The sequence below is a fragment of the Podarcis melisellensis genome (assembly GCF_964234715.1).
Source record: "Podarcis melisellensis genome assembly, chromosome: 9".
Lineage (NCBI taxonomy): Eukaryota > Metazoa > Chordata > Lepidosauria > Squamata > Lacertidae > Podarcis > Podarcis melisellensis.
Window position 1 is genome coordinate 77,841,692 of NC_138541.1, and position 27,164 is coordinate 77,868,855.

At 44.7% G+C, this 27,164-nt stretch overlaps 1 protein-coding gene across 2 annotated transcripts; it reads right to left on the reverse strand.

Annotated features, from left to right (window-relative positions):
- Window positions 1-1,531: 1,531 nt before the first annotated feature.
- TSPAN3 (tetraspanin 3) lies at window positions 1,532-24,210 on the reverse strand. Of its 2 annotated transcripts, none has more exons than XM_081925793.1 (7): window positions 24,065-24,210; window positions 10,111-10,302; window positions 9,283-9,357; window positions 7,801-7,902; window positions 7,061-7,213; window positions 6,198-6,281; window positions 1,532-2,399 (listed from the first exon to the last, which is right to left on the reverse strand). In XM_081925793.1, exons 1-7 carry the CDS (start codon window positions 24,125-24,127, stop codon window positions 2,307-2,309), a joined length of 762 nt encoding a protein of 253 aa, XP_081781919.1. In that variant the 5' UTR covers window positions 24,128-24,210; the 3' UTR covers window positions 1,532-2,306. The 2 variants fall into 2 exon arrangements, with proteins under 2 accessions (XP_081781919.1, XP_081781920.1); XM_081925794.1 differs by lacking the exon at window positions 1,532-2,399 and adding an exon at window positions 2,428-2,898.
- Window positions 24,211-27,164: the final 2,954 nt, after the last annotated feature.

The window sequence follows — 27,164 nt, forward strand, 5'->3', positions numbered from 1 at the left end:
TTTGTAATTTGATTTGACGGATGGTGTGCAGGGGAGGTGCTGTATGACAAAAGGCTTGTGCTCAGGGTGACTTCAACCAGTGGCATTCAGGAAGGGGGGATTTGGCTGCAGGGAGCAGACAGAGGCCAGTGGAGGAGCTGCTTGGGAAAGTGGTGATCTTTCACCCTTCTCCCAGCCAGAAGTGGGATCAGACAATGGGGCTGGGAGATGTGAGAAAAGTGTTGCCTCTGAATGGAAAATGGCAGGTGCCTCAGATCTCGGCACTGTAGGCTTCGGATATTCAATACTAAGCTGAGCAAGGAGGGGGGGGGGCGGCGGAGGGGGCAAAATGTGGGACCCAAGCGGCACTCAAGAAAGGGACTGCCTTTGATCTATACTTGCTCAGAGCTGGCTTCTCCTTGAAACTCATTGCTGTTAGGAGTTCCACATTCCAGATGCTGGGGCGTATTTCTTAATCTATTAATTTGAATGTGTAAACCCACCAATTGCTACAGGCTCAGGGAGGACAGATTAACCCCAAGTGTTTTGAAGAAAAAAAAAAGCAATTAAGTCATTATCAAAAATCCCTTCACATCTTCCAATCTGATAATGTGTGCCAGCAATACCCTGCTGCTGTTTATATATAATCAGTTGCAGGGGAATAAACGGACACAAATCAGACATTAAAAATGTTAACACTCAAAATAGTGGGAGCATTTCAGTTTTGCTGGACATTCAGTAACAGAATTGGAAGTTGCTATGCTTTCACTGGCAAGTATCAAAAGTGGGACTCCAGAAAGAAGCTGCAGAATTAGAATTCTTATGAAGACACCATCCTTATCCTTTCTGGGGCTAAATGGAGTCTGGTAGGGACTAGAACAGTTCTTGTTTTGCCTATTCATTTCAGAGCTGGAAGTGGCTCACTACCCCTGCAATCTTCTGCCCTTTTCAGTTGACTGTCTTTACTTGCCTGTAGCTCCTGGGCCTCACTTTGCAATAGCAACCCCATGCTCTAACCTCTCTAAAAAGAGAGAGACACCTGCCAATCGGAGGTAACACTTCAGGCTGAAGTAGGCTCTGGCCTACGGAAATTTATGCTACCATAATATTTGGACTGAAAAAATGTGGAAAGGGGAAGGATTGATAGACCACAGCCTGTTTGCTGCAGCCAGATAGACTGTTGTGTCGAACACCCCAAAGAGCACCACCAGTCTGTTACAAATGCTTAATTATGGTTACACATCAGAGAGGAGGAGTTTCTTTCTGTCTATCCACAGCCGCGTTCCCTCAGGGGACCCTGTCCAAGGGCCACACGCTGGTGGAGGATGTGGCTGAGGGGAGCACGGGTGTGTGTGTGTGTGTGGACCAGAGCACAAAGCAGAGCAGCCCACCCCTCTTCCCCAGAGGCTGCAGGGGGAGGGAGGTTTGAGCTGGCAGGATCCGGGGGGCTTTGGATATTATCCCCACAGGTACAAGTTGCCCCATCTTTTACATAAACGAAAAGCATAAATATCTTAAGAGCGAGGCATTGATAAAAAATAGTTAAGCATGATTTAGTTTGGAGAGGGATGTACAGACAATTTATTTAATCAGGTTTCCTATTTACATTTCACTTTCACATACTATTTTGCTACTCTATGATAACAATTCACTCAACACATCAACAGCCTTTTCATAGAAAAAATGAAATATTCATTATAGAACAGTAGTGCATACATTATACTCCTGAAAAGCCAGCCTGTACTTTAACACACTAAAAGTTTGGAAGATTTGTTCATTTGAATTTAAGGTCAAGAGATGCACTCGTGTGATTCTAAAATTTTGGTTAGTGGTCATGTTGTCGTGTTCTGGACTTGACGTAATGCTCAACAAACACTGGTGACAGGCAAGCAGCAAAAAGGGGGGTGGGGTGGGAAAGGTGGTGTTGCAAAGGTACCAGACTTCCCTCGTATAGACTTTGGCCAATTGCTCAGTGAAGATCGGAAGGACTCCACATACAAGAATCAAATCAGTACAACTTCTAGCAGTAACTTACCAAATTTACCTTTGGCTTTTGTGCCAAGCTGCTCTCTTCCCCTAGTTAATGGCCTCAAAATAGTGTTTACTTGATTACTATGATGTCTAGATATGTGGAAAGCTGGCTAAGGTAGTAGGGGGGTCACAGTAACCAAAAGCCTTTGCCCATCACCAGTGAACGTGCCTGTCTTCCCAGTTTATGAAAAATGGACTTTCACCCAAAGCCAGCAAAGGAGCTGCTGCAGCTGACTCAGGCAAGCCACTTTCCGAAGTGGAGAAAATGGAGTTCAAGCTTAGGTTTGCAGCTTCTTCTATGCGTAGGTTCCTCCTGTGATGAGCAACTCGTAAGCAGGGTCCCGACTCCTCCTGCAGAGCACAATGCAGGCACACAGCATACCCAGCAGCTGCAGAGAAGAGGAGAAGGAAACTGAGAACACAGGAGCATTATTTGTACCAGGTATTGGCTTTCTGAAAGCTGCCTAGACACCACACAGATGCAATTCAAGCCATTCTGTTTCAGGAGGGTATTGCCAGACCTCTCCCTTCAAGCTACTTTCCATTGTGCAATCCCTCATTTGTTCTGTGTTTCATTCAGAATCAGAGGTGCTTGCTATTTGCAACTCCCTTTAGCACCAGAGGTTTTAGGAATCAACCCACCGTGGGGGCTGCCATGAGTTGAAGAGGAGGGGGGCGCCACCTAGCACATGCAGGAACCTGCACGCATATCTGGTTCTGGTACTCAGCAGGAAGAGTTCAAATCTGTGGCTGTGACATATGCAGAACTTGGCACAGGCACACGAGGCATGTTTATCAATCACACAAGTGCCCTGACTCACAACAGGAGAAATGATATTCAGTGAGGCCTCATGGGGAAAAGCGCTGTCATTGGTTGCCATGTGTTTTCTGTAGGGAAAGTTCAAGTATAATAAAATAATAACAATAAATAATAATAATAATAATAATAATAATAATAATAATAATAATAATAATACATTTATTGTCAATGTACAACCTGTGTACAATGAAATTAACTGAGCCTCCCCCCCATACACTCAATCTCCTTGCTCTCTGTGTGCTTGTCGTACAACACACCAACCCTGAAAGTCAGTTGCACCATATTATTTTCCATTCAGCAGCCTAACAGCCCACGGATAGAAACTTTTTTTTAGCCTGTTGGTACAACTGATTATTCCTGCCAACCTAGCAGTTCGAAAACACGTCAAAGTGCAAGTAGATAAATAGGTACCGCTACGGCGGGAAGGTAAACGGCGTTTCCGTGCGCTGCTCTGGTTCGCCAGAAGCAGCTTAGTCATGCTGGCCACATGACCCGGAAGCTGTACGCCAGCTCCCTCGGCCAGTAAAGCGAGAGGAGCGCCGCAACCCCAGAGTCATCTGCAACTGGACTTAATGGTCAGGGGTCCCTTTACCTTTACAACTGATTATACTTCTATATCTCCTGCCCGAGGGCAGAAGATTATAGAGGTGCTGCCCGGGGTGTGAATCATCCCTGATAATTTTTCTCGCTCTCCTAAGGTAACGATCCCTTGCGATATTGTCTAGTGGGCTCAGGGGACAGCCCATGCTATCATGTGCTGTGTTCACCACCCTCTATAAAGACTTTCTGTCCGTGGCTGTCAAGCCAACATACCACACTGTGATATAATATGAGAGGACACTTTCTATTGTGGACCAGTAGGAGGAGGTCATCAATTATTGTTTAACATTGTTCTTTCGCAAGAACCTGAGGAAATGGAGTCTCTGTTGGGCCTTCCTAACCACCTGAGTTATATTGTTTTTCCAAGTGAGGTCTTCACTAAGGTAAACTCCCAGGAATTTAAAGAAAGAGACTCTCTCCACACAACCCTCCGATGTACAACGCGGCTAGTTCCCCTCTCTTCCTCCGAAAGTCCAACACCATCTCCTTTGTCTTGATAATATTTAGGTGCAAGTTATTCCCTAGGTACCATGTAGATACTTTTTGAACCTCCCTCCTGTACATTGATTCATCTCCACCTGTAAGTAGACCAATTATGGTAGTATAATCTGCAAACTTAATAACTGCAGTGGATGGATGAGAGGAAATGCAGTCATATGTATACAATGAGTACAGGTAGGGACTCAGCATACATCCCTGTGGGGTGCCAGTGCTGAGCTTCAGGGAGGTAGATGTAACAGGCCCAATCCTCACTGTTTTGTGTACGATCCCTCAGAAAGTCTTTAATCCAGTCACAGATAATAGAAAAAAGGTCTAGTTCCATCAGCCTTTTGTTAAGAATGGATGGTATTAAAAGCCGAGCTATAATCAATAAACAACATTGTAACATAATTCCCCGGTCTCTCCAGATGACTCGCCGCAAGGTGAAAGGCTGTAGCTATGGCATCATCTGTTGACCTGTTTCTCCTATTGGTGAACTGATGTTTATCAAAATCCAGTGGAAAACACGTCCTAAGGTGTTGAAGGACCAATCTCTCGAAGCATTTCATCACTACAGGTGTCAATGCAATAGGTCTGTAGTCATTTAGGCAGTTAGTTGCTGTTTTCTTTGGGACTGGGACAATGGTGGCTGCTTTCAAACATGATGGAACACAAGCCGTTTGCAGAGAGATGTTAAAAATCCTTGTCAATACCCCTGCTAGTGGATTGGCACAATTTTTTTACCACTATCCCCAGCACCCCATCTGGACCAGCAGCTTTAATGGGATTCACTGCCCTCATTGCAGCTTTTACTTGATGGTCATACAGAATAAGTGGCTGAGAGTTTGTAGGCTGGGCAGGCAGGAGCTATGATACCTGATCTTTTTACCTCATAGCGGGCAAAGATGTTCAGCTCCTCTGCCAACAAATCATCAGCCTTAACAGTGTTCCTCGTATTGCCTTTGTAGTTGGTTAGATGCTGCAGTCCCTGCCACACTTGTTTCCTGTTGTTATCAGCTAGGGCAATTCTCCACCCTAAGCTTATATTGTTGTTTTGCCGCCTTAATACCTTTCCTGAGCTTTGTTCTTGCTCCTCTGTATATATCTATGTTCCCTGCCTTGAAGGCAGTATCCCGAGCTTTCTGGAGTGACCTTACTTCAGCAGTCATCCAGGGTTTGCAGTTCCCATAGACTCTGATGCACCTCTCTGTTGTTACATTATCGGTGCACACTTTAATATAAGAAAGTACGGCATCTGTGTATCTGTGCAGATCTTGATGTTCAAACACACTCAAGTATTTAGTAGCGTTTGGCACCCTGACTACAGCTTTTATAAAATCTGAGAATTTCACTGGAGATCAGTTTCCTCTCAAACATAACATGCTAAAATGGTACATCTAAAATTATCGCAAAGAGGGTCAAGGTTCAAACTTCTGATTTGTGTTGATGCCTTTCCAGCATGAACCACCACCAGGTAAATTGGACTCAAGGAAAGTGCTTATCTGGTTGATAAGCCAGATTCAAAATTCTCCCTCTGGGTCATCTGAACGTGTGGGCGGAGCTGCTCACTTGTCAATTACCTGATGTCAGGTAACTCTTCCTTTGCAGCCCAGCTTGAACTGAAGCAGAGGCTGCAGAGAAAAAATGAAGACTCGGCAATGAAGACTTTGTGTGGTCCCAATTCTCCCTGTTCCCACACCTGGTGTCAGATGGATGTGGTTTAATGAAAACCAGGCCACATGGGAAGGTCTGGTGGGAGGAGAATCAACTGCAAACACCCTTTCCCTGCCTAGCTTCTTGGAACAGCTTGTGATGGACAAGGACATAGGTGAGAGAATAATCCTTCTGGCATCTTACTCCCCGCCCCCACCAGGGATAGGACTGTGCCAACAGGCAAAGCCTCTTTGCTTGCTGGCATACTTCAATCTGTTCCGGAACTGGATGTTTAACCATCCAGTTTTAGGAAGGGCACATTGCATAGTCCCATGTGTAATATCACTTTTGTCAATACTTCAGGACTAGTTGTTCTGTGCAGATGTTTGTGTGCTTAGTTCAACACACTGTTTAACCAGTCTTTGAAGAAGCAGTGTGTTGGCAATTCCAGAAATGCCCATATTGAGATGAGGCCATTTAAGAACCATAATGTATGGAGACAGAATGATATTTGAGGGGTTTTTTGCCTGGTAAACCTGGTCAGAACAATACAGAGAAAATGGGAAAGCTTTGTAAAAATCTCTGTAGGAGATGGAGAACACACACATCAAAAGTTATATATTTTAAGTCTTACCTGGATGGCAGCAAATGCCAGAGCTGCCCAAATAACATACATCATGATCTCTTGTAGTTTCTTTACAACCAAAGCCTCGCATCCCTTAAGGAAAAAGAACAAGCCAGTGGTGCTGTTAGCGGTAGTATTTCTCTTCTAAAATGCTTATGCTACATTCTGGGACACCCCTCTCCTCAATCCAAACCCTTTGCCGTCTGTTAGATTTATGAAGCTTAGAAAACTGCAGATTGTGTGTACTGCTCTCTCTGCCCTCCAGTGTCCTCTGTACTCTTGCCAGGCAAAAGGGAACCCTTAGCTGTTCTAAGCATTAACCAGAAAGGCAAGAAACAAACAGCTGTCCTCAAGCCCTTGCTTGCAGTTGCTGCCTTAGAAGAGGGCTGAGATGCACTGCCTGCAACAGCAAGTCTTGGCACTTGCGCTTCTCCACGGAACCCCTTTTAAGGATGGCGCTGCTGGTGTCATCCTTTTCTACACTGTGATAACCTGGGTTTTATAGCATTTTGTTTTAGCGTATGAGGACTCACATACAAATCACTTGGGTCAAAACACAGTGCAAAACCCTTACAGAAGTGTTATCACATACCTGAATTTTCCAAGAGAAAAGAAAAAGATGCATATGGGAGGGGGGGTTCATAGGTTCTAATGGAACCATAGGCCCCAATTAAGGTATTTGCTAGCCAATATGTAACAGTCAGCAGGCTATGGCAGACAAAATATGAGACCATTTAGGTTCAGAGCCACCTTTGCCTTGCTGGCTGGATGGCCTTGCATCAGGTCCGCCCGCGCACCCCCAGCCTAGTCTACCTCACAGAGTGGCTCCTTTTCCTTGCAAATTTTGCAGCTTAAGCAAAAGAGCTATTCACCTCGGCATAAAGGTCTGTGGGGTGAGTCAAACTTCCTGTGCAATTGCTGCTGGTGGCTTTACAGCAGCTGAGAGGGACACTGTTGTTTTTCGTTTCTTTGAACCAGTTTGTGGTCTCCCAGTCACTGTAGTTGTGGATCCCACAGCAGCGCAGCTACAAAGGAGGAGAGAAAGGGTGAAAAATTCCCTCAGTGAATCAAATTGTGCTCACTAAAAAGGGATACATATTTAGCAAAGCATAAAGGTCTGTGGGGCGAGGCAGCATGTCCCAGGATTCCTCTGCTTACTTCATAAAGAAAGACTCCTATCTCAAAAGAGCAGCAGCAAGTGGTTATCTTCCAACTAACATACTTCAGCACATAAAGCATGTGTGAACAATACACCTGCACCCTTCTGCGTGAGCAACATCATGCACAGAGTGCCTCCAGCTGCTTCCAGGACAGAGACTTAGGCCAGTTCTCACTGAGGCGGTAAGCTTGGGCTTCCCCAGATCAGGCTACAGGCAGGAGCTTGTGATGAAATGCTGCTCCACACTCAAAATTTCCTTCTGCACAGAAAGCAACACGCCTGCAAGAACTAAAACAGAAGACCCCTTCTGACAGCATCCTCCCTAGCATTGTTGGGAAGGGAAAATAGTATATCTTATAGAAAGCAACAAGCCAGGAGCTGTAAATGTGGACTTCTTCCCTTTTCAGGAAGCAGTACAGTGCTTGCCTTGACAGTGTTTACATTGGCTCTCACCTGCCTCTGCACATAATCAATGGCACGGCTCGCAGCATCCGGGTTAGTTCCATTATACGTGTCGTACACCTTCTTAATACTGTGATTGACTTCAGCCTCCACCTATTAAAACAAACAAGTGCAAGTTCTTTTCTAAAGTTATCTCACTTAGAGGCCTGCTGAGCCCCCATTCCCTCTATGAGTCTATTGATCAGTGTGTACAGTTATAGTTCCCCGATGCATCACTTAGGGGGCCCTCACCTTCTGAAGCAAGGCAGGTGGTGACTTTGGGCTTTTCTCACTCACAAGACGGCTATTGCCATAGAAGAGCAAGGCTGCTGTACCTGGAATGCAACACCCAAGCTGGAAGCAACTGTATTTGCTTGTATTGCTCTGACTCACCATTTGGAAATGGTGGCCTCTACCAGCCTTGCCCAACCTGGGTCTGATCAGATGCTTTGAACTACAACTCTGACCATCCTGGTCCATTGAGCCATGCTGGCGGGGGGGGGGGGCTGAACGGAATTCAAAACAGCTGGAGGGCAAAGGCTTCAAGCTGATTGGCTTGGCTGGTTCTCACTACTTGGTCAAAGACTGATCTAAGTGGGGCCCCCAAATGGGGCAAAGATGGGGTGAAGACTAATGGATGGGGTGAAGGCATACAGCAGCCTTCTAGTGCGGAAGCTGGTATGTCTGCAACCCTCGTGCATTTTCTGGTCTCCTTCGCTCTTCTACCCTCCCTCAATCAAGGGAAAAGCTTTGGGAAATTTTTAAAACTGAAATCTACTTATCAACTGAGGTGGTCCCTTTCAACTGAACAATTCCATGATTTTATGATTTACTTAAAAGCATTTATAAACACTTAATATTGAAAAAAATTCTAAGTGGTGTAGAATAACAAACAATACCAGTAAACAAAAACATAACTGAAAACTCACAAAACAACAGTACACAAACATATTAAACAGTAAGCATCTGACCATAAAAAACTGGAGAGACCAGTAAGAGTTTGAGGCCCCGCAACAAGCAACAAATGATGTACGATGTTAAAAAACACATTTTAATACTGTACATTTGTTTAAAATTCATCCAGCTCTCTGAAATTAGTGAAATTTCTGTGGGTCTAGTTCAGTGCTAACCCTAGGGCTTTTGTTTTCAGAAATTTCTACAAAGGCAGAATAGAATGCCATAAGAACAGCAGCTGGGCATACAGCAGTAACTTCCTGGATAGCTCAGCAGGTTAGAGCGTGGTACTGATAACGCCAACGTTGAAGGATTCTGTTAGCTACAGCCATCCAAATTCTTTGCTTACTAGCTTATTTTTCTCTAGCTTTTTATCTCTTTGAAATTTTAAAATACTTTTCTTAGCATGTGCCCACTTTATTTTTACATCTATAATTCCATTCCAATAGCCTCCAGCAATTTTATTTATCAGAAATACAATGCTACAGAATCCTAAGCACAGTTAACCACAATACTTAGCACTTAAGAAGAGACAACTACCTTTGCTCTGTAGATATAGCCCAGAACAACCACCACAACTTCAGTGATAAAAACCAACAGAAGGATGATCACAAACTGCAAGAAAAAAACATGTTATGTTAGCAACTTACAGTTTTGTGAAGATAGGTAAAGGTAAAGGCACCCCTGCCCGTAAGGGCCAGTCTTGACAGACTCTGGGGTTGTGTGCCCATCTCACTTAAGAGGCCAGGGGCCAGCGCTGTCTGGAGACACTTCCGGGTCACGTGGCCAGCGTGACAAAGCTGCATCTGGCGAGCCAGAGCCGCACACGGAAACGCCGTTTACCTTCCCGCTGGTAAGCGGTCCCTATTTATCTACTTGCACCCGGAGGTGCTTTCGAACTGCTAGGTTGGCAGGCGCTGGGACCGAGCAGCGGGAGCGCACCCCGCCGCAGGGATTCGAACCGCCGACCTTTCGATCGGCAAGTCCTAGGCACTGAGGCTTTAACCCACAGCGCCACCTGCGTCCCTTTTGTGAAGATATAACTATGCTATTTATAGGTTACACCCAGATAATCTAATAAAGTCCTTCGGTAATGGTGAATGTCTTTACCGGTAATTTGAGGAAGCAAACACACCATTTCAAAAACATCAAAATGGTCAAGTTCAGCATACAGCTTCTTTAGACAAGGTACACTGAGCTTAGGAAGCGGACTCAGCATTCCAAATGGTGCATTTCAAGAAGCAATTATTTTATGATAAAGACAGGTAGCATTTACAGCAACTATTAGGCTCCAAAACACACTGGCAGTTCTGAGGAAACGCTTGCCAGTGTGTCAAACAGAAAACCCTTTCCAAACATCAGACTTACTGTAGCGAGTCCACAGCGGCTTTCCCGGATCGTGGCACAACAGCCAATTAAACCAATGATAAAGAGAAGTGTCCCCACTGCTATGATAACCACTGCAGGGATGAGTGTATAAACATCTTCAAAGAAGTGATCGTAGTCATCGTATGTGATGAAGACATAGGCTCCCACGTAGCACAAGATGCCAGCTGCTGCCTGCAAAAAAAAGGGAGGTAAGATCAGAATTCCTTTTAGCCTAACACTTGGGTTGTGTGTATTTGTGCAAACAGACACAGGTTTTCAGGCTTCTGCTCAACAAATATACAAATATTTTATGGGGCGATTTCTTTACAGGTTATGCTGTAGCTCAGTAATACCAAACTAAATGCAGCATTATGCAAATCTATGGTTGCAATCATAACCACTTAGTACAAGCTACTGGTTAAGCATGAACTTCAGCATGGGATGCTATTAATTGCCTCACACACAAAGCTTCTACTAAGGATTGAGGTGCTAAGCATTACATCCCTGACAATTAACGACCTACTTTCTAGCAGATGGGAAATGCACCAACTCCTTCCCCTCTCAACTTGAGGAACTGATATTCCTCAATCCCAGAAACCAGAAAAGCTACGTTAGATATTATTCATTGCGACTGCACCGAAGGTCATTGCCAGCTTAAGCCCCATTGCCCAAACCCAGCAAACTTCCAACTCAAGCTGCTGATTGTGCTAATAGCGCAAAATTATTTCCACTTCCAACTGTTGAAACTTTCAGGGTGGCAGGAGAGGATATATTGTTTATTAACATCCTTGCTAGCTTGCGCTAACAAGTTCTTTTACACAGCAGAAAACTTGTTGCAAACTTGTGTGAGTTTCTTGACAATACGCAATTCGATCTGGCCTCCCCAGATTGAAATGTGTTCTAATATTTTCCTGGTAAAACCCCTTGAATCCCTCCTAAAAGAATAAAGACACCAGTGTCTTATTCATAATTAACAAAAAGAAAGTTTACTCACGATCAGGCAAAGCACAGTGTGATCCCTGAAGGCAGGCTTTAGGCTTAAAGTTACAAACTTATACTAACAGGTTTATCCCATAAGGGTTGACCTAGTGACTGCAGTTAGCAGTCCGGCAGTTCACAGGACGAAAGGAAGATGGAAAAGAGAGAGGTGGCTGCATGACTTGGCCTTTTCTCGGGTCTGGAAAGGTCACACCCACCTACTAGTTGCATGAAAAGAAGGACGCTCCAGGCCAGGAGGAACAGGAAGTTTCAACTGGCTGGACCAAACATTCCCTTGCATGTCCACTCTGGCAAAACAAGGAATGTTGTATTTGACTGCTCCCAGTGGATTACATCCCACACCAACACCAGCAGCATTAATGCTGGTGAATGTTTTTCTAACCTCCATACACATAAAGAGGTGTTCTCACATAGCCTCAGTAGAGTGGGTTAAGTTCCACAAATCAATTTGCACAGGATCACACCATAGGTCCCAAGTCTGATCCTACATGGGATATTCATCAAGCAGTTAACATTCTTCAGGACATGTGCTAGAAAAACTCCATTATATCTGCTACTTTCAATCTACAGCACTAGAGATGTCACCTGCAACGTCTGGCTTCAGTGTAAGCAGCTTTGCCAGATGTCTCTGAATCTATGTTCTTGAGGACAACTAGGATTGTCTACCTGAAAGGAGTGTTAGAAACTGGGAGAGAACAGCTCTTTGCCACATGGCTCCTGGAGCCTAGGCTACGGCCACACACAAAAATAAGTGGCTAATTGCCTTTTCTTCACAGTTCAGCAAAACTATATATTATTTTTTTTGAAATGCATGAACTAATTCACAATTCACATCAGTGACACACTTTTAATAACACATGTTTAAAAGCAATTCTTAATTGGACACCACAAACGTAAAGGGGCTCAGACCCTGTAAAAATGGCCAAAACCGTACGTCATTTGAATAATTAAGAGTCTGTGTACTGGTCCAGTAAACGCTTCCACTGCGCAACCAGCAACAGTTCTCTTTGCAGAGCATTAAGTCCAGTGCAGAGATTCTTGTTGCAGTACAAGCTTCAGAGACTCAGCAGCAAAGAAATAATGACACAGGGAAGCCTGTCTTTCCAAAGACAGGTTTCTTGCAGAAAGATAACAGAAACACCTCCGGAGCTTTCAGACATTTTTGTTTCACGCCCCACAGGCAGAGAAAACAAACACACTTTATATACTGAGCAACTTAACGAGCTTGACTACTTAAAGTCACATGACATTGCTAACTTGCCAGCGTCTTAGGTTTCACACCCTATGCCCTTTTACCCTAGCCTTAATAATCTCTCTCTCTCTCTCTTACACAAACACAGCTTTAGCCATTGAGGTCCCCATCCATGCACACTTTACTTGGGAGGAAACCCCACTGAACTGTAGGGATTTACTTTCAGGTAGAAGGCAGCCTCCAGATCAGGATTGGAAACAACCCTTTTCTTTTTCCAAATGGTACCCAAATTGCTTCTTTTGTTTCTTATAAATTGTATTTATTGTATTACAGTTTGAATTCCATAAAATTATACAGTGTACCTCGGGTTACATACGCTTCAGGTTACAGACTCCGCTAACCCAGAAATATTACTTCGGGTTAAGAACTTTGCTTCAGGATGAGAACAGAAATCGTGCAGCGACAGCGCAGTGGCAGCAGGAAGCCCCATTAGCTAAAGTGGTGCTTCAGGTTAAGAACAGTTTCAGCTTAAGAACAGACCTCCAGAATGAATTAAGTACTTAACCTGAGGTACCACTGTACTCCTCTCCCCTTCCCTTCTTTTTTGTCTTGGGCTCCCTGGTCCATTAGCATCTGTGCCTGGTTTTGTGAAGATTTTTGGAGTGCTTTTATTGGCTGCCTTTTCATTTTCAATTGATTAGGACTTTTGGGTGTGTGATTCATTCCCTCTGCCTCAGGGATGTCCTGATGAATCTGACCCAAAGGGTGCATCGGCTCCCCCCTCCTTTTTCATAGCAACCAGCACTTCTGGGACACTCAGAAAATGAAGGAACCAGCTCTCCCCTCCTGTCTAATATTCAGAGGTTCCATTTGGCCATCATAGTTAATAGTTACTGATGTATCCATGCTTCTTTAATGTGCTCCTAAAACCCCCCTACATAAACCAGCCTATTCTGTGGCACATTCTATGGCAGCATATGCCACAGGTTATTAAGCAATGCATAAAGAGCCTATAATTGCCTGTGGTTCTCCGAAGTCTAGCAAGTGTTTTAAGAAGAAGCCTAGGTTACAGTCGCAACAACACTGGAGTGGTGGCGTTATATGTCAGGGATGTGTATACCTGTGAAGAGATCCAAGATTTAGAACCTCAAAGCCAAAGTGAGAGCATTTGGGTCAAAATTAAGGGAGAGAAGAATAACAGTGACCTCATTGTGGGAGTTTACTATAGATCCCCAAGCCAAACGGAGGACATAGATGATGCCTTCCTGGAACAGATGGCCAAGCATGCAAAAGGAAGGGAGATAGTAGTAATGGGGGACTTCAATTAGCCGGATATTTGTTGGATGTCAAACTCAACCAAGAGCATAAGGTCAAACAGATTCCTCACTGGCCTTGCAGACAACTTCATTGTCCAGAAAGTGGGAGAAGCAACAAGAGGAACAGCCATTTTAGATCTGGTCCTAACCAATGTTGATGACCTGGTTAGTGGGGTAGAAGTGGAAGGATCATTAGGCGCGAGTGATCATGCTCTTCTGAAGTTTACTATACAGCGGAAAGGAGCAGCCAAGCATACTAGGACTCAATTTCTTGACTTTAAGAAAGCCGACTTCATAAAACTTAGGGAAGTGCTGGGTGAGATCCCATGGACAGTAATACTAAAAGGAAAGGGGGTTCATGATGGCTGGGAGTTTGTTAAGAGGGAGATAGTAAAAGCACAACTTCAGGCAATACCAATGAGACGGAAACATGGAAGGTGCCTAAAGAAGCCAGGGTGGCTATCTAAAGAACTTTTAACTGAGTTAAGATTAAAAAAGGGTGTGTACAAAAAATGGAAAAGGGGGGAAACCACCAAAGAGGAATTCAAACAAATAGCCAGCACGTGTAGACACAAAGTCAGAAAAGCTAAAGCACAGAATGAACTCAGGCTTGCTAGAGAGGTTAAAAGCAACAAAAAAGGCTTTTATGGGTATGTTCGTAGCAAAAGGAAGAACAAAGAAACAGTGGGGTCACTCAGAGGAGAAGATGGTGAAATGCAAACAGGGGACACAGAAAGGGCTGAATTCCTCAATGTCTTCTTTGCCTCAGTCTTCTCCGATAAAGAAAACAATGCCCGACCTGAAGAATTTGGAGCAAATGATTCAGCAGAGGAAATACAGCCCAGAATAACTAAGGAGATAGTACAAGAATACTTGGCTAGTTTAGATGTATTCAGGTCTCCAGGGCCAGATGAACTGCATCCAAGAGTATTAAAAGAACTGGCAGATGTGATGTCAGAACCACTGGCAGTCATCTTTGAGAATTCCTGGAGAACAGGCGAAGTCCCGGCAGACTGGAGGAGGGCAAATGTTGTCCCTATTTTCAAAAAGGGGAAAAGAGAGGACCCAAATAATTACCGCCCAGTCAGTCTGACATCAATACCAGGGAAGATTCTGGAGCAGATCATTAAGCAAACAGTCTGTGAGCACCTAGAAAGGAATGCTGCGATCACCAATAGTCAGCATGGATTTCTGAAAAATAAGTCATGTCAGACTAACCTGATCTCGTTTTTTGACAGAATTACAAGCCTGGTAGATGAAGGAAACGCAGTGGATGTAGCCTACCTTGATTTCAGCAAGGCATTTGACAAGGTGCCCTGTGATATTCTTGTAAAGAAGCTGGTAAAATGCGGTCTTGACTATGCTACCACTCAGTGGATTTGTAACTGGCTGACTGACCGAACCCAAAGGGTGCTCATCAATGGTTCCTCTTCATCCTGGAGAAGAGTGACTAGTGGGGTGCCACAGGGTTCTGTCTTGGGCCCGGTCTTATTCAACATCTTTATCAACGACTTGGATGATGGACTCAAGGGCATCCTGATCAAATTTGCAGATGACACCAAACTGGGAGGGGTGGCTAACACCCCAGAGGACAGGATCATACTTCAAAACGACCTTGACAGATTAGAGAACTGGGCCAAAACAAACAAGATGAATTTTAACAGGGAGAAATGTAAAGTATTGCACTTGGGCCAAAAAAATGAGAGGCACAAATACAAGATGGGTGACACCTGGCTTGAGAGCAGTACATGTGAAAAGGATCTAGGAGTCTTGGTTGACCACAAACTTGACATGAGCCAACAGTGTGACGCGGCAGCTAAAAAAGCCAATGCAATTCTGGGCTGCATCAATAGGAGTGTAGCATCTAGATCAAGGGAAGTAATAGTGCCACTGTATTCTGCTCTGGTCAGACCTCACCTGGAGTACTGTGTCCAGTTCTGGGCACCACAGTTCAAGAAGGACACTGACAAACTGGAACGTGTCCAGAGGAGGGCAACCAAAATGGTCAAAGACCTGGAAACGATGCCCTATGAGGAACGGCTAAGGGAGCTGGGCATGTTTAGCCTGGAGAAGAGGAGGTTAAGGGGTGATATGATAGCCATGTTCAAATATATAAAAGGATGTCACATAGAGGAGGGAGAAAGGTTGTTTTCTGCTGCTCCAGAGAAGCGGACACGGAGCAATGGATCCAAACTACAAGAAAGAAGATTCCACCTAAACATTAGGAAGAACTTCCTGACAGTAAGAGCTGTTCGACAGTGGAATTTGCTGCCAAGGAGTGTGGTGGAGTCTCCTTCTTTGGAGGTCTTTAAGCAGAGGCTTGACACCCATATGTCAGGAGTGCTCTGATGGTGTTTCCTGCTTGGCAGGGGGTTGGACTCGATGGCCCTTGTGGTCTCTTCCAACTCTATGATTCTATGAACACAATGTCTTGGAACTCTTTTTAAAAAAATAAAATAAAACAAGATCACAGTGCTGAAAATGAATTGTGAATATTGCCAGCACAATAAAAATTTAAAAGCGTAATGTGGGGTTTTCCCACTTTTTTGCTGCTGTTTTGATTCCCTTGGGTTATTTCAGGTGTGGCCTTTTGAAAAATGGAAGCAAACAATCATTCCAAAATCATACTGAACTTCAATGAAAGTTTAGCAAAAGTAGCTACTCCTGTCCCAATATCAGGAGCAGAAATAAGGAAAAAGCGACTAGGCTTATCAAATATTGTACACCAGTCTTTTAAAAAAATAAATACTGTAAAATCCATTCAAATCTGTTTTAGAATAGTTGACACAATCTCTTATAATACTGTTTAAGTTTCCTTGGCAGCTGCTCAAGCCCCCAAGCAAGAACAGCAGCAATAGCAGCCACACACCCAAGGCATTTATTTATTTAATTCAGACATGCATATCTAGCTTTTTTAATCCAACGGGTTCACAAGTTACGTTTACAACTGAAGTGAACCAAAACATCCAGCAAAACTACCAAATAAACAAGTATCAATAAAACCAGGACCACAAAACAGCAGCAGCAAAGCAGCTTGTTGTTGATAAAAAACCAAGGTAAAGAAAGTCATTTTAACCCAGTGCTAACAGCTAACATGTGAAAAGGAAGGGTGCCAGACAAGCCTTTCTGAGGAGGAAATTCTAAAGATGGGAACCAACCCAGAATAGAATTTAAAGGAAAGGTCGCTTTTTATGGGAAGAGTATTTATTGGATTCATGGACTATATAACTCCCAACCACAAAACAGGCAGCTAATTGACTGGTGTTCCAGCCCTACATTGAGCTACCTGCCAAAGCCCCACCACAGCTATTTTAGATTGGGTCCATACATGGCTATCAAAGTTGTTTAACAAATACCACAGTCATAATGCCAGTCAAGTATGCGTTTGACTCAAGTTAATGCAACTGTGGAATGTCTGTAGAAATCATTTCGAACGCATTTATTTTTTTTAAATCAGTATGGCAAAATCAGTGCCACACCAAGTTGTTCTGCTCTGTCCCACACCAGCTTAAAGAAACACGTAATCACACTGGCCAGAAATCAGGGAAACTTCCGAATGAGGCATCCAAACATGCAGAATTAAAGGGCTTTTATTTAAAGAAAAAAAGCAATACCTGTTCCAAGTAGAGCAGATGTTAGAAACAAAGTTGTCACACACATTTGGGGAGTCTTTCATTTTATCTCCTAAGAAGTCAAACGGCAATCTGAAGTCAATTAAAATACCACAATATATTATTTCCAATCCAACAGGGAAGACTCATGTCTCTGAAATACAATGGTACCTCTGGTTCCAAACTTAATTCGTTCTGGAGGTCCGCTCTTAACCTGAAACCCGTTCTTAACCTGAGGTACCACTTTAGCTAATGGGGCCTCCCGCTACCGACCGATTTCTGTTCTCATCCTGGGGCAAAGTTCTTAACCTGAGGTACTACTTCTGGGTTAGCGGAGTCTGTAACCCCCCGAACTGTACAGTGGTGCCCCGCAAGACGGAAAACCCGCTAGACGAAAGGGTTTTCCGTTTTGGAGGCGCTTCGCAAAACGAATTTCCCTATGGGCTTGCTTCGCAAGACGCAAAAGTCTTGCGAGTTCCTTCGGTTTTTTCCCTCCCCCCCCCCTTTTCCTAAGCCACTTATCAGCTGATCCGCTGATAAGTCGCTTAACATCTGATCGCTAAAAGCCACTAATCCACTAAGCTGTCAATGGGCTTGCTTCGCAAGACAAAAAAACCGCTATACGAAGAGCCTCACGGAACGAATTAATTTCGTCTTGCGAGGCACCACTGTACCACCATTCCTTTTGATTGTTACCAATCATAGGCTATGGCTTGAGCAAAGCTATCTACTTTCTCCCATTCACAGAAAACTCAATGTCCCTGAACTACCAGGAGAGAACTTGATCTCTGCACTCATCGCCCAGAAACACTCATCCATCCATCAAACCTGATCATAGTTATGAATGGTTCTTCAAGGGTAACAATGTTAAGTGTGTTTGCATGAGGAAATCCCAAGCGAGTGTTTAGCTGCACCTTCATTAAACATGCAGGGATTCAGTTGCCAGTACAAATACTTGTGTCCATGGAGATTCCCTTAAGTATCTGAAAGAGACGCCTGTTTCTAGATTGACTGTGCAGAAGGAAAAGAAAGGGCTCACCAGGAGATCACGGAACCATTTGTAAGACAGCTGCAAACTTGCAGAGCACACAGGGTCTATCCCAGCACAGCATTTCTGCTCTTCAGAAAAAATGCATGCACAGCATCACTGAAACACAGTTGTGTTAGAGAGAACACAAGGATATTGTCATGCTTTTTAATTTTAAACTTACAAATCAAGTAGGTAATGGTGGCTGCAGTCTACGAATGTTTGCTTCATTTATGCCACTGTAGCACAAGTCTGACATCTTGTTGTTTTATTGAGATGAATCTCTAATAATGGGGTCCCATTAGCTGCATTTACACAAGGAAACACTCTGGAGTGGACATGAAGGGGAGGGTGGTGCTAACATTAATCTTTCAATGTTTAAGAGATTCTCAAATTGTGGATATTAAAAGGAAGGTCTGCAAAATGCATTAACATTTACATAGTTATTTTGCCATGGTAATTGTGGCATCTCAGGTATGCCCAACCTTTAATGTATAAGATTTTGAAGACTCAGCTGTACAGGCAGTCCTGCAAAAAACGGTATCTTGTGAAAGGAGTGTTCATAAGCATGTTGCTGGAGAGGTGCTATTGAAAAATAATTAGGTTGCAATCCCAATTCCATATGCCTGAAAGTAAGCCCTTTTGATTGCAGGAGGGTCTATTTCTGTGTATAAATGGTTAGGATTGTGCTGTTAGGCCTGTTCTTCCAAGAATTTTGATATAATAGACTATTAATTTTGATATAATAGTACTGTGGCTGCAGTACTTGCTGAAAATGAAACAACGTATTTGGCACAGAGAGGGGGAGGAGAGATTGAAATTGTGTGTTTGTGTGTGTGTGTTTGTCTACACTCATACATCCCAGTATTTACAAATACTTATGGATGGCCACTATTGTTGAGGCTGAACCCCATTTATTTTTGTGGTGTCCAATTAACAATTGCTTTTAAATTACTATTACAAATGTGATATTACAAATGTGTCACTGACGTGAACTGTGTATAGCGGTACCTCGGGTTAAGTGCTTAATTCCTTCCGGAGGTCTGTTCTTAACCTGAAGCACCACTTTAGCTAATGGGGCCTCCTGCTGCTGCCGCGCCGCCAGAGCACAATTTCTGTTCTCATCTGAAGCAAAGTTCTTAACCCGAGGTACTATTTCTGGGTTAGCGGAGTCTGTAACCTGAAGCGTATGCAACCCGAGGCACCACTGTATTAGTTCACGCGTTTTTTTTAAAAAAAGATTACTGTAATTGGTAAAATGTGTGACTGAATTGTAAAATATATTAACGTCAACAATATACAAAAAGCATTTTTGCTTTGTAACCTTAAAGGGGAAAAAGGTGACTAGACATTTCAATGTTGCGTCTGTAACGTAGATTTAAGGGGCATCTGGTCAATAGAGCTGCTGACCACTGATGGTTCGTGGAAAGCAGTTTGGGAATGCCTGTTGTAGGCACTGCAACCACTGATGCAGCCTGGGCTTCAAATTATGTCCACACATGTACACCTAATACATTTCTCATCTTATAAAGGTTGTCAATACTAAGAGACAAGCCCCATTCTCATCTCTTGACTGAAATCCAGTTCAAAACTACAGCGGTTGTTGTTTTGTAAAAAGCATCACAAAACAGAAATGCCCTGCTGGAACATTGTCCAGCGTGCCATTTCCACTAATAAGTCAACCAGATGTCATAGGAAGGATATAAAGGCAAAAGCCCTCTTCTGCTATTATGTCCCAAGAACTGGTATTCAGAGTCATACAGTCTCTGACCCAAGATTACCAGAATCAGATGGAACAGGTATCATTTGCAAATGCATTTTGCCCTTTAAAGAACTGCTTTCTCCACAGAGGAGCCGCAAAAAAAAATGTAGCTGGTCAAGGGAGCCAGGAACTCAAAAGGGTTGAAAACCTCTGGCTTAAAGGTTGAAAACCCAATGAGTGGCAAGAGGAAATGGGGGGGGGGGGAAGGTAAGCAGGACAACAATAGCCTCATTCTCTTCGGTTCACTTTGTAACCTGAGCTGGCTCTTCAGCACTACCAGCTTCCTTGATCTGTGTAAGAACAATGCAGCCCATAGCAAGCTTCTTCCAAGATGAAGTTACATGCAGTTCAAGGCTGCCATGAAAGAAAAGATCCCAAGAGAAACAGCATGCTCCAGCTCAAGAGAAACTGATGCACGTCTAAGCCAGTGTTTCCCAACCTTGGGCCTCCAGCTGTTTTTGGACTACAACTCCCATCATCCCTAGCTAGCAAGACCAGTGGTCAGGGATGATGGGAATTGTAGGTCAAAAACAGCTGGAGGCCCAAGGTTGGGAAACACTGGTCTAAGCAACTGTCAGCCACTTGTTCTGCCTTAGGAGCTCACTGCTCTCAAATGGTGTTCACATTACACTAGCTCAGTTTTGAAGAGGAGGAGAGAACATTAGCTGTAGTTCTCAAGTTTCAATCTTAGTAATAATTCATAGGCTCAGGTACTAATCAATCTTATTTGGTGCACCTTTGCAGCACTACGCTGAACCCAGGCAGGAGCCAAGCTAAACTAGGATACGCGCAAAGCTATTAAGGAATGTACTGCAATTGTTCTGTACAACGCAACACCTTTGAGAGCTGTATGGTAGAAAAGCCGCCAAGAAAACAATTTTTTAAAATCTGCAGAGAACTTCCAACTGTCTGTTCTGTAATGCTCTGGTGTGTTTTTACATTTCTTAAATCAAATTTGTTAAATAGCAAGATTTTAATAGCTACACATATTAAACCATGGTGAGATAGATATAAAACATCTAAGGATGCACTGGTTGACCAAGGGTTAGGGGAGTAAATGTGTCCCTATTCTGTACTAAATGTGCCCCTGTGAAAATTTAATAAGAACATACAAAGCAGGGTATCTAGCTAGTCCAGCGTCCTCTTTGTCAGAGAGGCCAACCACAAACTGGGCATGAAGGCGGTTGCCCTTTCTTACTTTTGCCCACCCCTCCTCTGGCAAACTGTATCCTGCACACCTGCCTCTAAACAAGGGGGTTCCATTTGCCTCCAGTACAGAAAGTGCTCTCTTCCTCCACTCATTTGTCAAATCGCCTTCTAAAGCCATCCCATCATGCTGTGGTAATAAATTCCATATGAATTGTGGGAAGCGTTTTCTATTGTCTTTAGTAACCCAACTCTACTGCCTATTAATTTTACAAGCTCCAATTCTTGTATATAAAAGAGACACCATCTCCAGTTAAAATAGCAGATGAATTTCCTAATTTCCCCTAGCCTGTGATGAAAAAAACCTAGCATGTTTCCACTGTCATTTTTCAGACTACAGTAGTTTCTCCTAGTTGCAGAGAAAAATGGATTTGAATACCAGAAACCCTCCTGAAATATACAGTGACTTTTTTGTCAATATCGGAGCTGCTCCTCCAAGGCAGCTCAGGCCCACCCATGCCTCCGCCTCCCCAGAGTCTTAGAATTACCTATCGACAACAGCTTTAACTCAAATGTTTTTACACAACAACAGGTAGTTTGAAATGCAACATTTCCCACTAGCTCTAAATTGATACAGGCCAAGTTATTTGTATCTTTCGCTTACAGATTTTCTGAAATTCCCAGAGAACTGAACAATGCACCTAGCTCAGCAGCAATACTGCCTTCAGAGCAACACTAACTTGGAAACAATGGATGAGCCATCCCTTCTCATCTCAGCGCAAAAGAAAAGCTGACCACCGTATAATAGTGTCCACTGTATCCCATACATCTTTCAAAATCCTGCCTTCTAGAGAAGCACATTGCTCGGCACTTTAAGCACACAATGGTCTGGTTGAAATCTTTTATAAGGTACAGTTTTTAAAAAGCCTTGCATTTGCCTCAGTGTTCGAAACCAACCAGGCACCTTTGGCAACTCAGGAAAGCCCCCTTGGAAGCAAGCGGAGATTTCCTGCTGCAAGGTTTCTGCGGCTGAGCATCTGGCATTCCCTGCCCAGAAAGCCTTTTTGCATGCCGAAGAGACTCCATTGTGAACACAACTGGCTAAGTGTGTGTGTGTGTGTGTGTGTGTGTGTGTGTGTGTGTGTGACACATACATATATATACACACCACCCTAGTATTCACAAATACTTATGGTGGACCACTATTGCTGAGGCTGAGCCCCATTTATGTTTGCGGTGTCCAATTAATTAAGAATTGCTCTTAAAAATGTGATATTAACAATGTGTCACTGATATGAATTGTGTTCAGGTGTTTCAAAAACATTGAAAGAGCTCCCACATTTGGGGGGGGGATGGCAACTAGCCATTCTATTTTTGCTCCTGTAACCCAGGTTCCAGGAGGCAAATAGCTTTTCTGTTCCGTTTCTAACACTGGTTTGCTTACTTTCCTAGTCTTTAAATTATAGCTTGGTTTATTTTGACTTTTTTTACTTGTATTTCTTTAATTCTACTTTTCCCTTGTAGACAAAATCATCTCTATGATCTAAAAACAGCTGTGGCACAAATGTTTCCGTCTGCAACTATATTTCTGCTGCTGCAAACTACTGTACCCTAATCTTATCTGGGACGAGTGATGAAGAAGGATCATTGCCCAGTGGCAGGGCACCCAATTTTCATGCAGAGCATCCCAGATTCAATCCCTAGCATCTCCAGGTAAGGCCAGGAGTGTGTGTGTGTATATATATATATAATTATATATATTCGTACAAATAGCACAATATTTTTTTCCTTTGAACTGAAAATTTTTCTGATATCCTAGACTAGAGTGTGATCTAACGTAGCATGATTATTTTACTTTTATTTGGTAAACAAAACTAAAAACTTTGAAACTGCCTAATGTTGTATTTTTTTATTGGCATCTGTTCATACTGCCATACCAAAACAAGTAGAAGAAAATCAGGAAAAACTTACAGAGACCTGCCAAAGAAACATGCCACATAACACTGAAAGGACTAGAAGTGGGTAACAACTGAACTGTAGAAGTACTATTTATAGCAATGTTATTTTTGCTTATTAATATAGTATTACTGCATTCCAGAGCCTTTTTTTTCAAACAGCTGGCATAATGAATCTGACATTACAGTAATTTGAACTCCAGCCCACTGGCGCTTGAAGGTTATACTGTACATGCCATCATGTTCTTCAATTGTATTCCCTTAAGTTAGGTTATGCTGATCTCATGTCTTCCTTCCCATCTCTCCATCTTCTAGAGGTATTTTTTTCTAAACTGCTGTTCTACTAACCTGCACACATCCCCTTAATACTGACAACAGCCCCTCCCCCCCAAAAAAGGTCTGAGCTCAGCTGGATATAAATTTAAATGAGGGGGAATAAAAATTTGGCACAAACCATTTATGTAAACAGAACACAGGGCCAGTCTGGAAAATAGTGGACACTTTGTGCCCGACCTACTCCTCGATGCCACCCCCGCACACTGTCCTGGTTCGGGGCAGACCCCATTCCCCCCCTCTCCGAGCGCCGGCTTGCCTCTTCCCTTCTCCCAACGGGGCGGGACCTCAGCCGGGTCCACACAAGCCTCTTCCTCCGGCCCCCGCCTCTTCCAAGGAGCGAAACCGGTGGGAAGAGACTTGGAGGCCCAGCGAATCCCTCGCAGCCCCGGAGGGCAGGACGCGGCGGAGGGCCCGCCTTTCCCGGCCGCTCTTCCCAACCGGAGAGCCCCGAGGCGAGAAAGAGCCGCGTCCCCCGGGGATCCCTCGCCATTCAGGCCTGGGCGGGTCTGCCCCGCGTGTGCGGCGTCCACACGTGTAGTTTAGATCCGTGTCGGAAGAGGGCGGGGGGCGGGAGGGGCCCCCCTCCCCCCTCGCTCGCGCGGCGCCTCACCCAGAAGATGAGGTTGAGGAAGACGAGGACGGTCTTGGAGGACGTGATCCCGCACTGCCCCATGGCCGCCGCCGCCGCCGCCTCTTCCTCCTCGGCTCTCCCGACCGGGCTCCCTCCGCCGCCCTGCGCCACGTGGCTCCGCCCCTTTGTGACGCCATCGCGGCGGCGAGGAGGGCGAGGCTCGCCGAGGCTTAAGATGGCGCCGCCCGCGTCACGTGATGCCGGAGGACGCGCTCAGCGGCGGAAAGGCCTCTAAGATGGCCGCCGGCCTGCAGGGCGTCTGCGCACGCGCGTCCCGGCAGGAGGGGCCTCCTCTCGGAGGGGGAGCCCGAAGCGCAGCCGCCCGAGGAAGGCCTTCGCCGGCAGAAGCAGCTCCGGCCGCCCTGCGCCCGCACCCCCTGGACCCTCGGCCGCCTCCTCGGCGGTGGCGCCCGCCCTGGGGAGCGTCCAGGAAAGAAACAACTAGCTGACGTTTAGGAGGCATCTGAAGGCAGCCTCCTGAGGGAAGGGTTCAAGGACCGATGTTCTCTTGGGAGCCGCCCAGAGGGGCTGGGCACAAATAAATATTATTATTATTACGGGCCACGTCCTGACACTTGCAGCCCAGCTATTGATTGACAGGTCAAGTTCAATTCCATGGGACCTGTGTTTTGCTTTCGGGTGTTTTTTTAGGTCCTGTTTCCTGCAGAGGCCTTTCTGGAAGGCCTCCAAAGTCATACCAAACTCATTCTCTCATTCTCTTCCCTATGTGGCAAAAAACCGACCAAAGGCACAGGAGGGAGGTCTGCTTCGGGCTGGGGAAGCCCCTAGGTGTACAGAAGAACAAAAAAGCTTTAGGCAAGATGCTGAGGCCACAGGAGCTGCAGGGGAGAAAATGGTATTTCTGTGCAATGGAGTATCCTGGAAAAGGGTATGACTGGCTGGCTGCCCTATACAGGAGTGGTCCATACTGCAACATTTTGATGTAGGTAGGCACCACTTGTATTTCCTGAACACACGTCTACCAATTTGTGCCTAAAGCAAGGGTGAAATCGTAATGTCTGCAACTAATGCATGTAGTTTGTGATGAGCCTTTTTGCTCATTGTCTAGCAAGGGTTAGCAAACATTTTCAGCAGGTGGCCGGTCCACTGTCCATCAGACCTTGTGGGGGTCTGGACTATATTTTTTTTGGGGGGGGGAATGAACAAATTCCTATGCCCCACATATAACCCAGAAATGATTTTACCGTAAATAAAAGCACACATTCTACTCATAAAAACACACTAATTCCCGGACCATCCGCGGGCTGGATTTAGAAGGCGATTGCGCCGGATCCGGCCCCCGGGCCTTAGTTTGCCAACCCATGGTCTAGCATCTCTGAGCCCCAAGAGTATCCCCAACCCGCTTTTGGATTAGCTGACCTGGTGGGGTTTACCATCTTAGAACTTCTTATCCCATCGTCTCACTTCCCATTAATCTAAACTAGCCCCAAATGAACAGGGCTAGAAATACCTAAAAATTCCCCCATCTCAATCAAGTTTGCTGTTTCTGGTTAGCTATGTCCCAGATTATCTTGGGCAGACTAAATATAGGCACAGTCAGGAACTGATTTGGTCTTCTGCTGCTCTGCCTCATTTTTCTTGGCTTAAAGGTAAAGGTACCCCTGCCCGTACGGGCCAGTCTTGCCAGACTCTGGGGTTGTGCGCCCATCTCACTCAAGAGGCCAGGGGCCAGCGCTGTCCGAAGACACTTCCGGGTCACGTGGCCAGCGTGACATTGCTGCTCTGGCGAGCCAGAGCTGCACACGGAAACGCCGTTTACCTTCCCGCTAGAAAGCGGTCCCTATTTATCTACTTGCACCCGAGGGTGCTTTCGAACTGCTAGGTTGGCAGGCGCTGGGACCGAGCAGCGGGAGCGCACCCCGCCGCGGGGATTCGAACCGCGACCTTTCAATCGGCAAGCCCTAGGCGCTGAGGCTTTTACCCACAGCGCCACCCGCGTCCCTTTTTTTCTTGGCTTAGAAGGGTTCAAACTCGTACTGTGGTTCACCACAAAAACAAGGTCAATTAAAAAGGGGAACAGCAGGATGATAAATAGTGCTTGTGAAGTTCATTTTAAAAAGGAAGTTGTTCAAGTTTCTCCGGCCCATAAAGGAACTAACTCCAGTTTTTCTTTTTTACAAAACTAGCTAGTTCAGCTGGGGTTCATCCTTAGCCATCCCTCCCCCTCTCCCCCCGGGTTCAGAATGTTATAAGCTGTTGTGCCAAAGTACAGGATCCAAGTGTTATTCAGGGCCACACAAGTAATGCAGTGTAAGATGTCTGACAGAGAGTGACAATTTCCCCATAATTGTATTCTACTAAAAAAAAGTTTTGCCCTCCTTAATTTGTGCTAGCCCCACAGCTGTTAAAGGTGTAAGGCATCACATCCTTTCTCGTACCTGTTTTCACTGCAAGCTGCTTCTGTTGGAAGAGAGTCAGTCTCTTCAGCAAGGAAGATAAAGGAAATGCCTCAGATTCCCTCCGATTGCTTAGCAATAGTGATTAAATGACTGAGCAGCCTCAGCAACAGCGGTGTCTCTGTATCTGCTTAATAAGACTTGGAATGCTGTCTTCATATTTTGCTTTCTAATTTTCTTTATAGGTGTCCAACTGACATTAAAAAAGAAAGAAGATGAAACACGAAAGTGCAGGAATGAACGTGAAGATGAATTCATTCAAAGTTCTACCCCAAAATGAACTTAATTCACCTTCAGTTTGCCTGGCAACTCTGGGAACTACTCTCAGAAGTAGTTCAAGAGTTTTGAACTGGTTCAGTTAGGTGCCACAATGGAGCAGGCTCTCTGATTCTTGGGGATCGCAATGTGTCCATTCTGTTATAAGCTGATGACCTAGTTTTGTTTTCTGTGAACAAAATTGGACTTTGCGGGTCCCAATAATATCAGTAGCCTGCTCCTGAGTAACTTGGAGCAGAGTTTTCAGGGAGGAGGTCCCTGTTTTGTGGAACAGCAGTATTCTTGTTGAGATACGGTGGTCAGGCACTCTTTGTGCTTACTGGAAACTGGACCATGACGCCAGCCAAGAACAAGTGTCAGGGGTTCAGGAGGAGAGACACAGGAGG

Excerpts from the sequence above, each read along its gene's own strand:
- TSPAN3 (XM_081925793.1), bottom strand. The coding sequence starts at position 24,127 with ATGGGGCAGTGCGGGATCACGTCCTCCAAGACCGTCCTCGTCTTCCTC. Across the intron at positions 9,358-10,110 it reads GCCGCTGTGGACTCGCTACA|TTTGTGATCATCCTTCTGTT; the intron begins GTAAGTCTGATG and ends TTTTTCTTGCAG. Across the intron at positions 7,903-9,282 it reads GCTATATCTACAGAGCAAAG|GTGGAGGCTGAAGTCAATCA; the intron begins GTAGTTGTCTCT and ends TTGTTTTAATAG.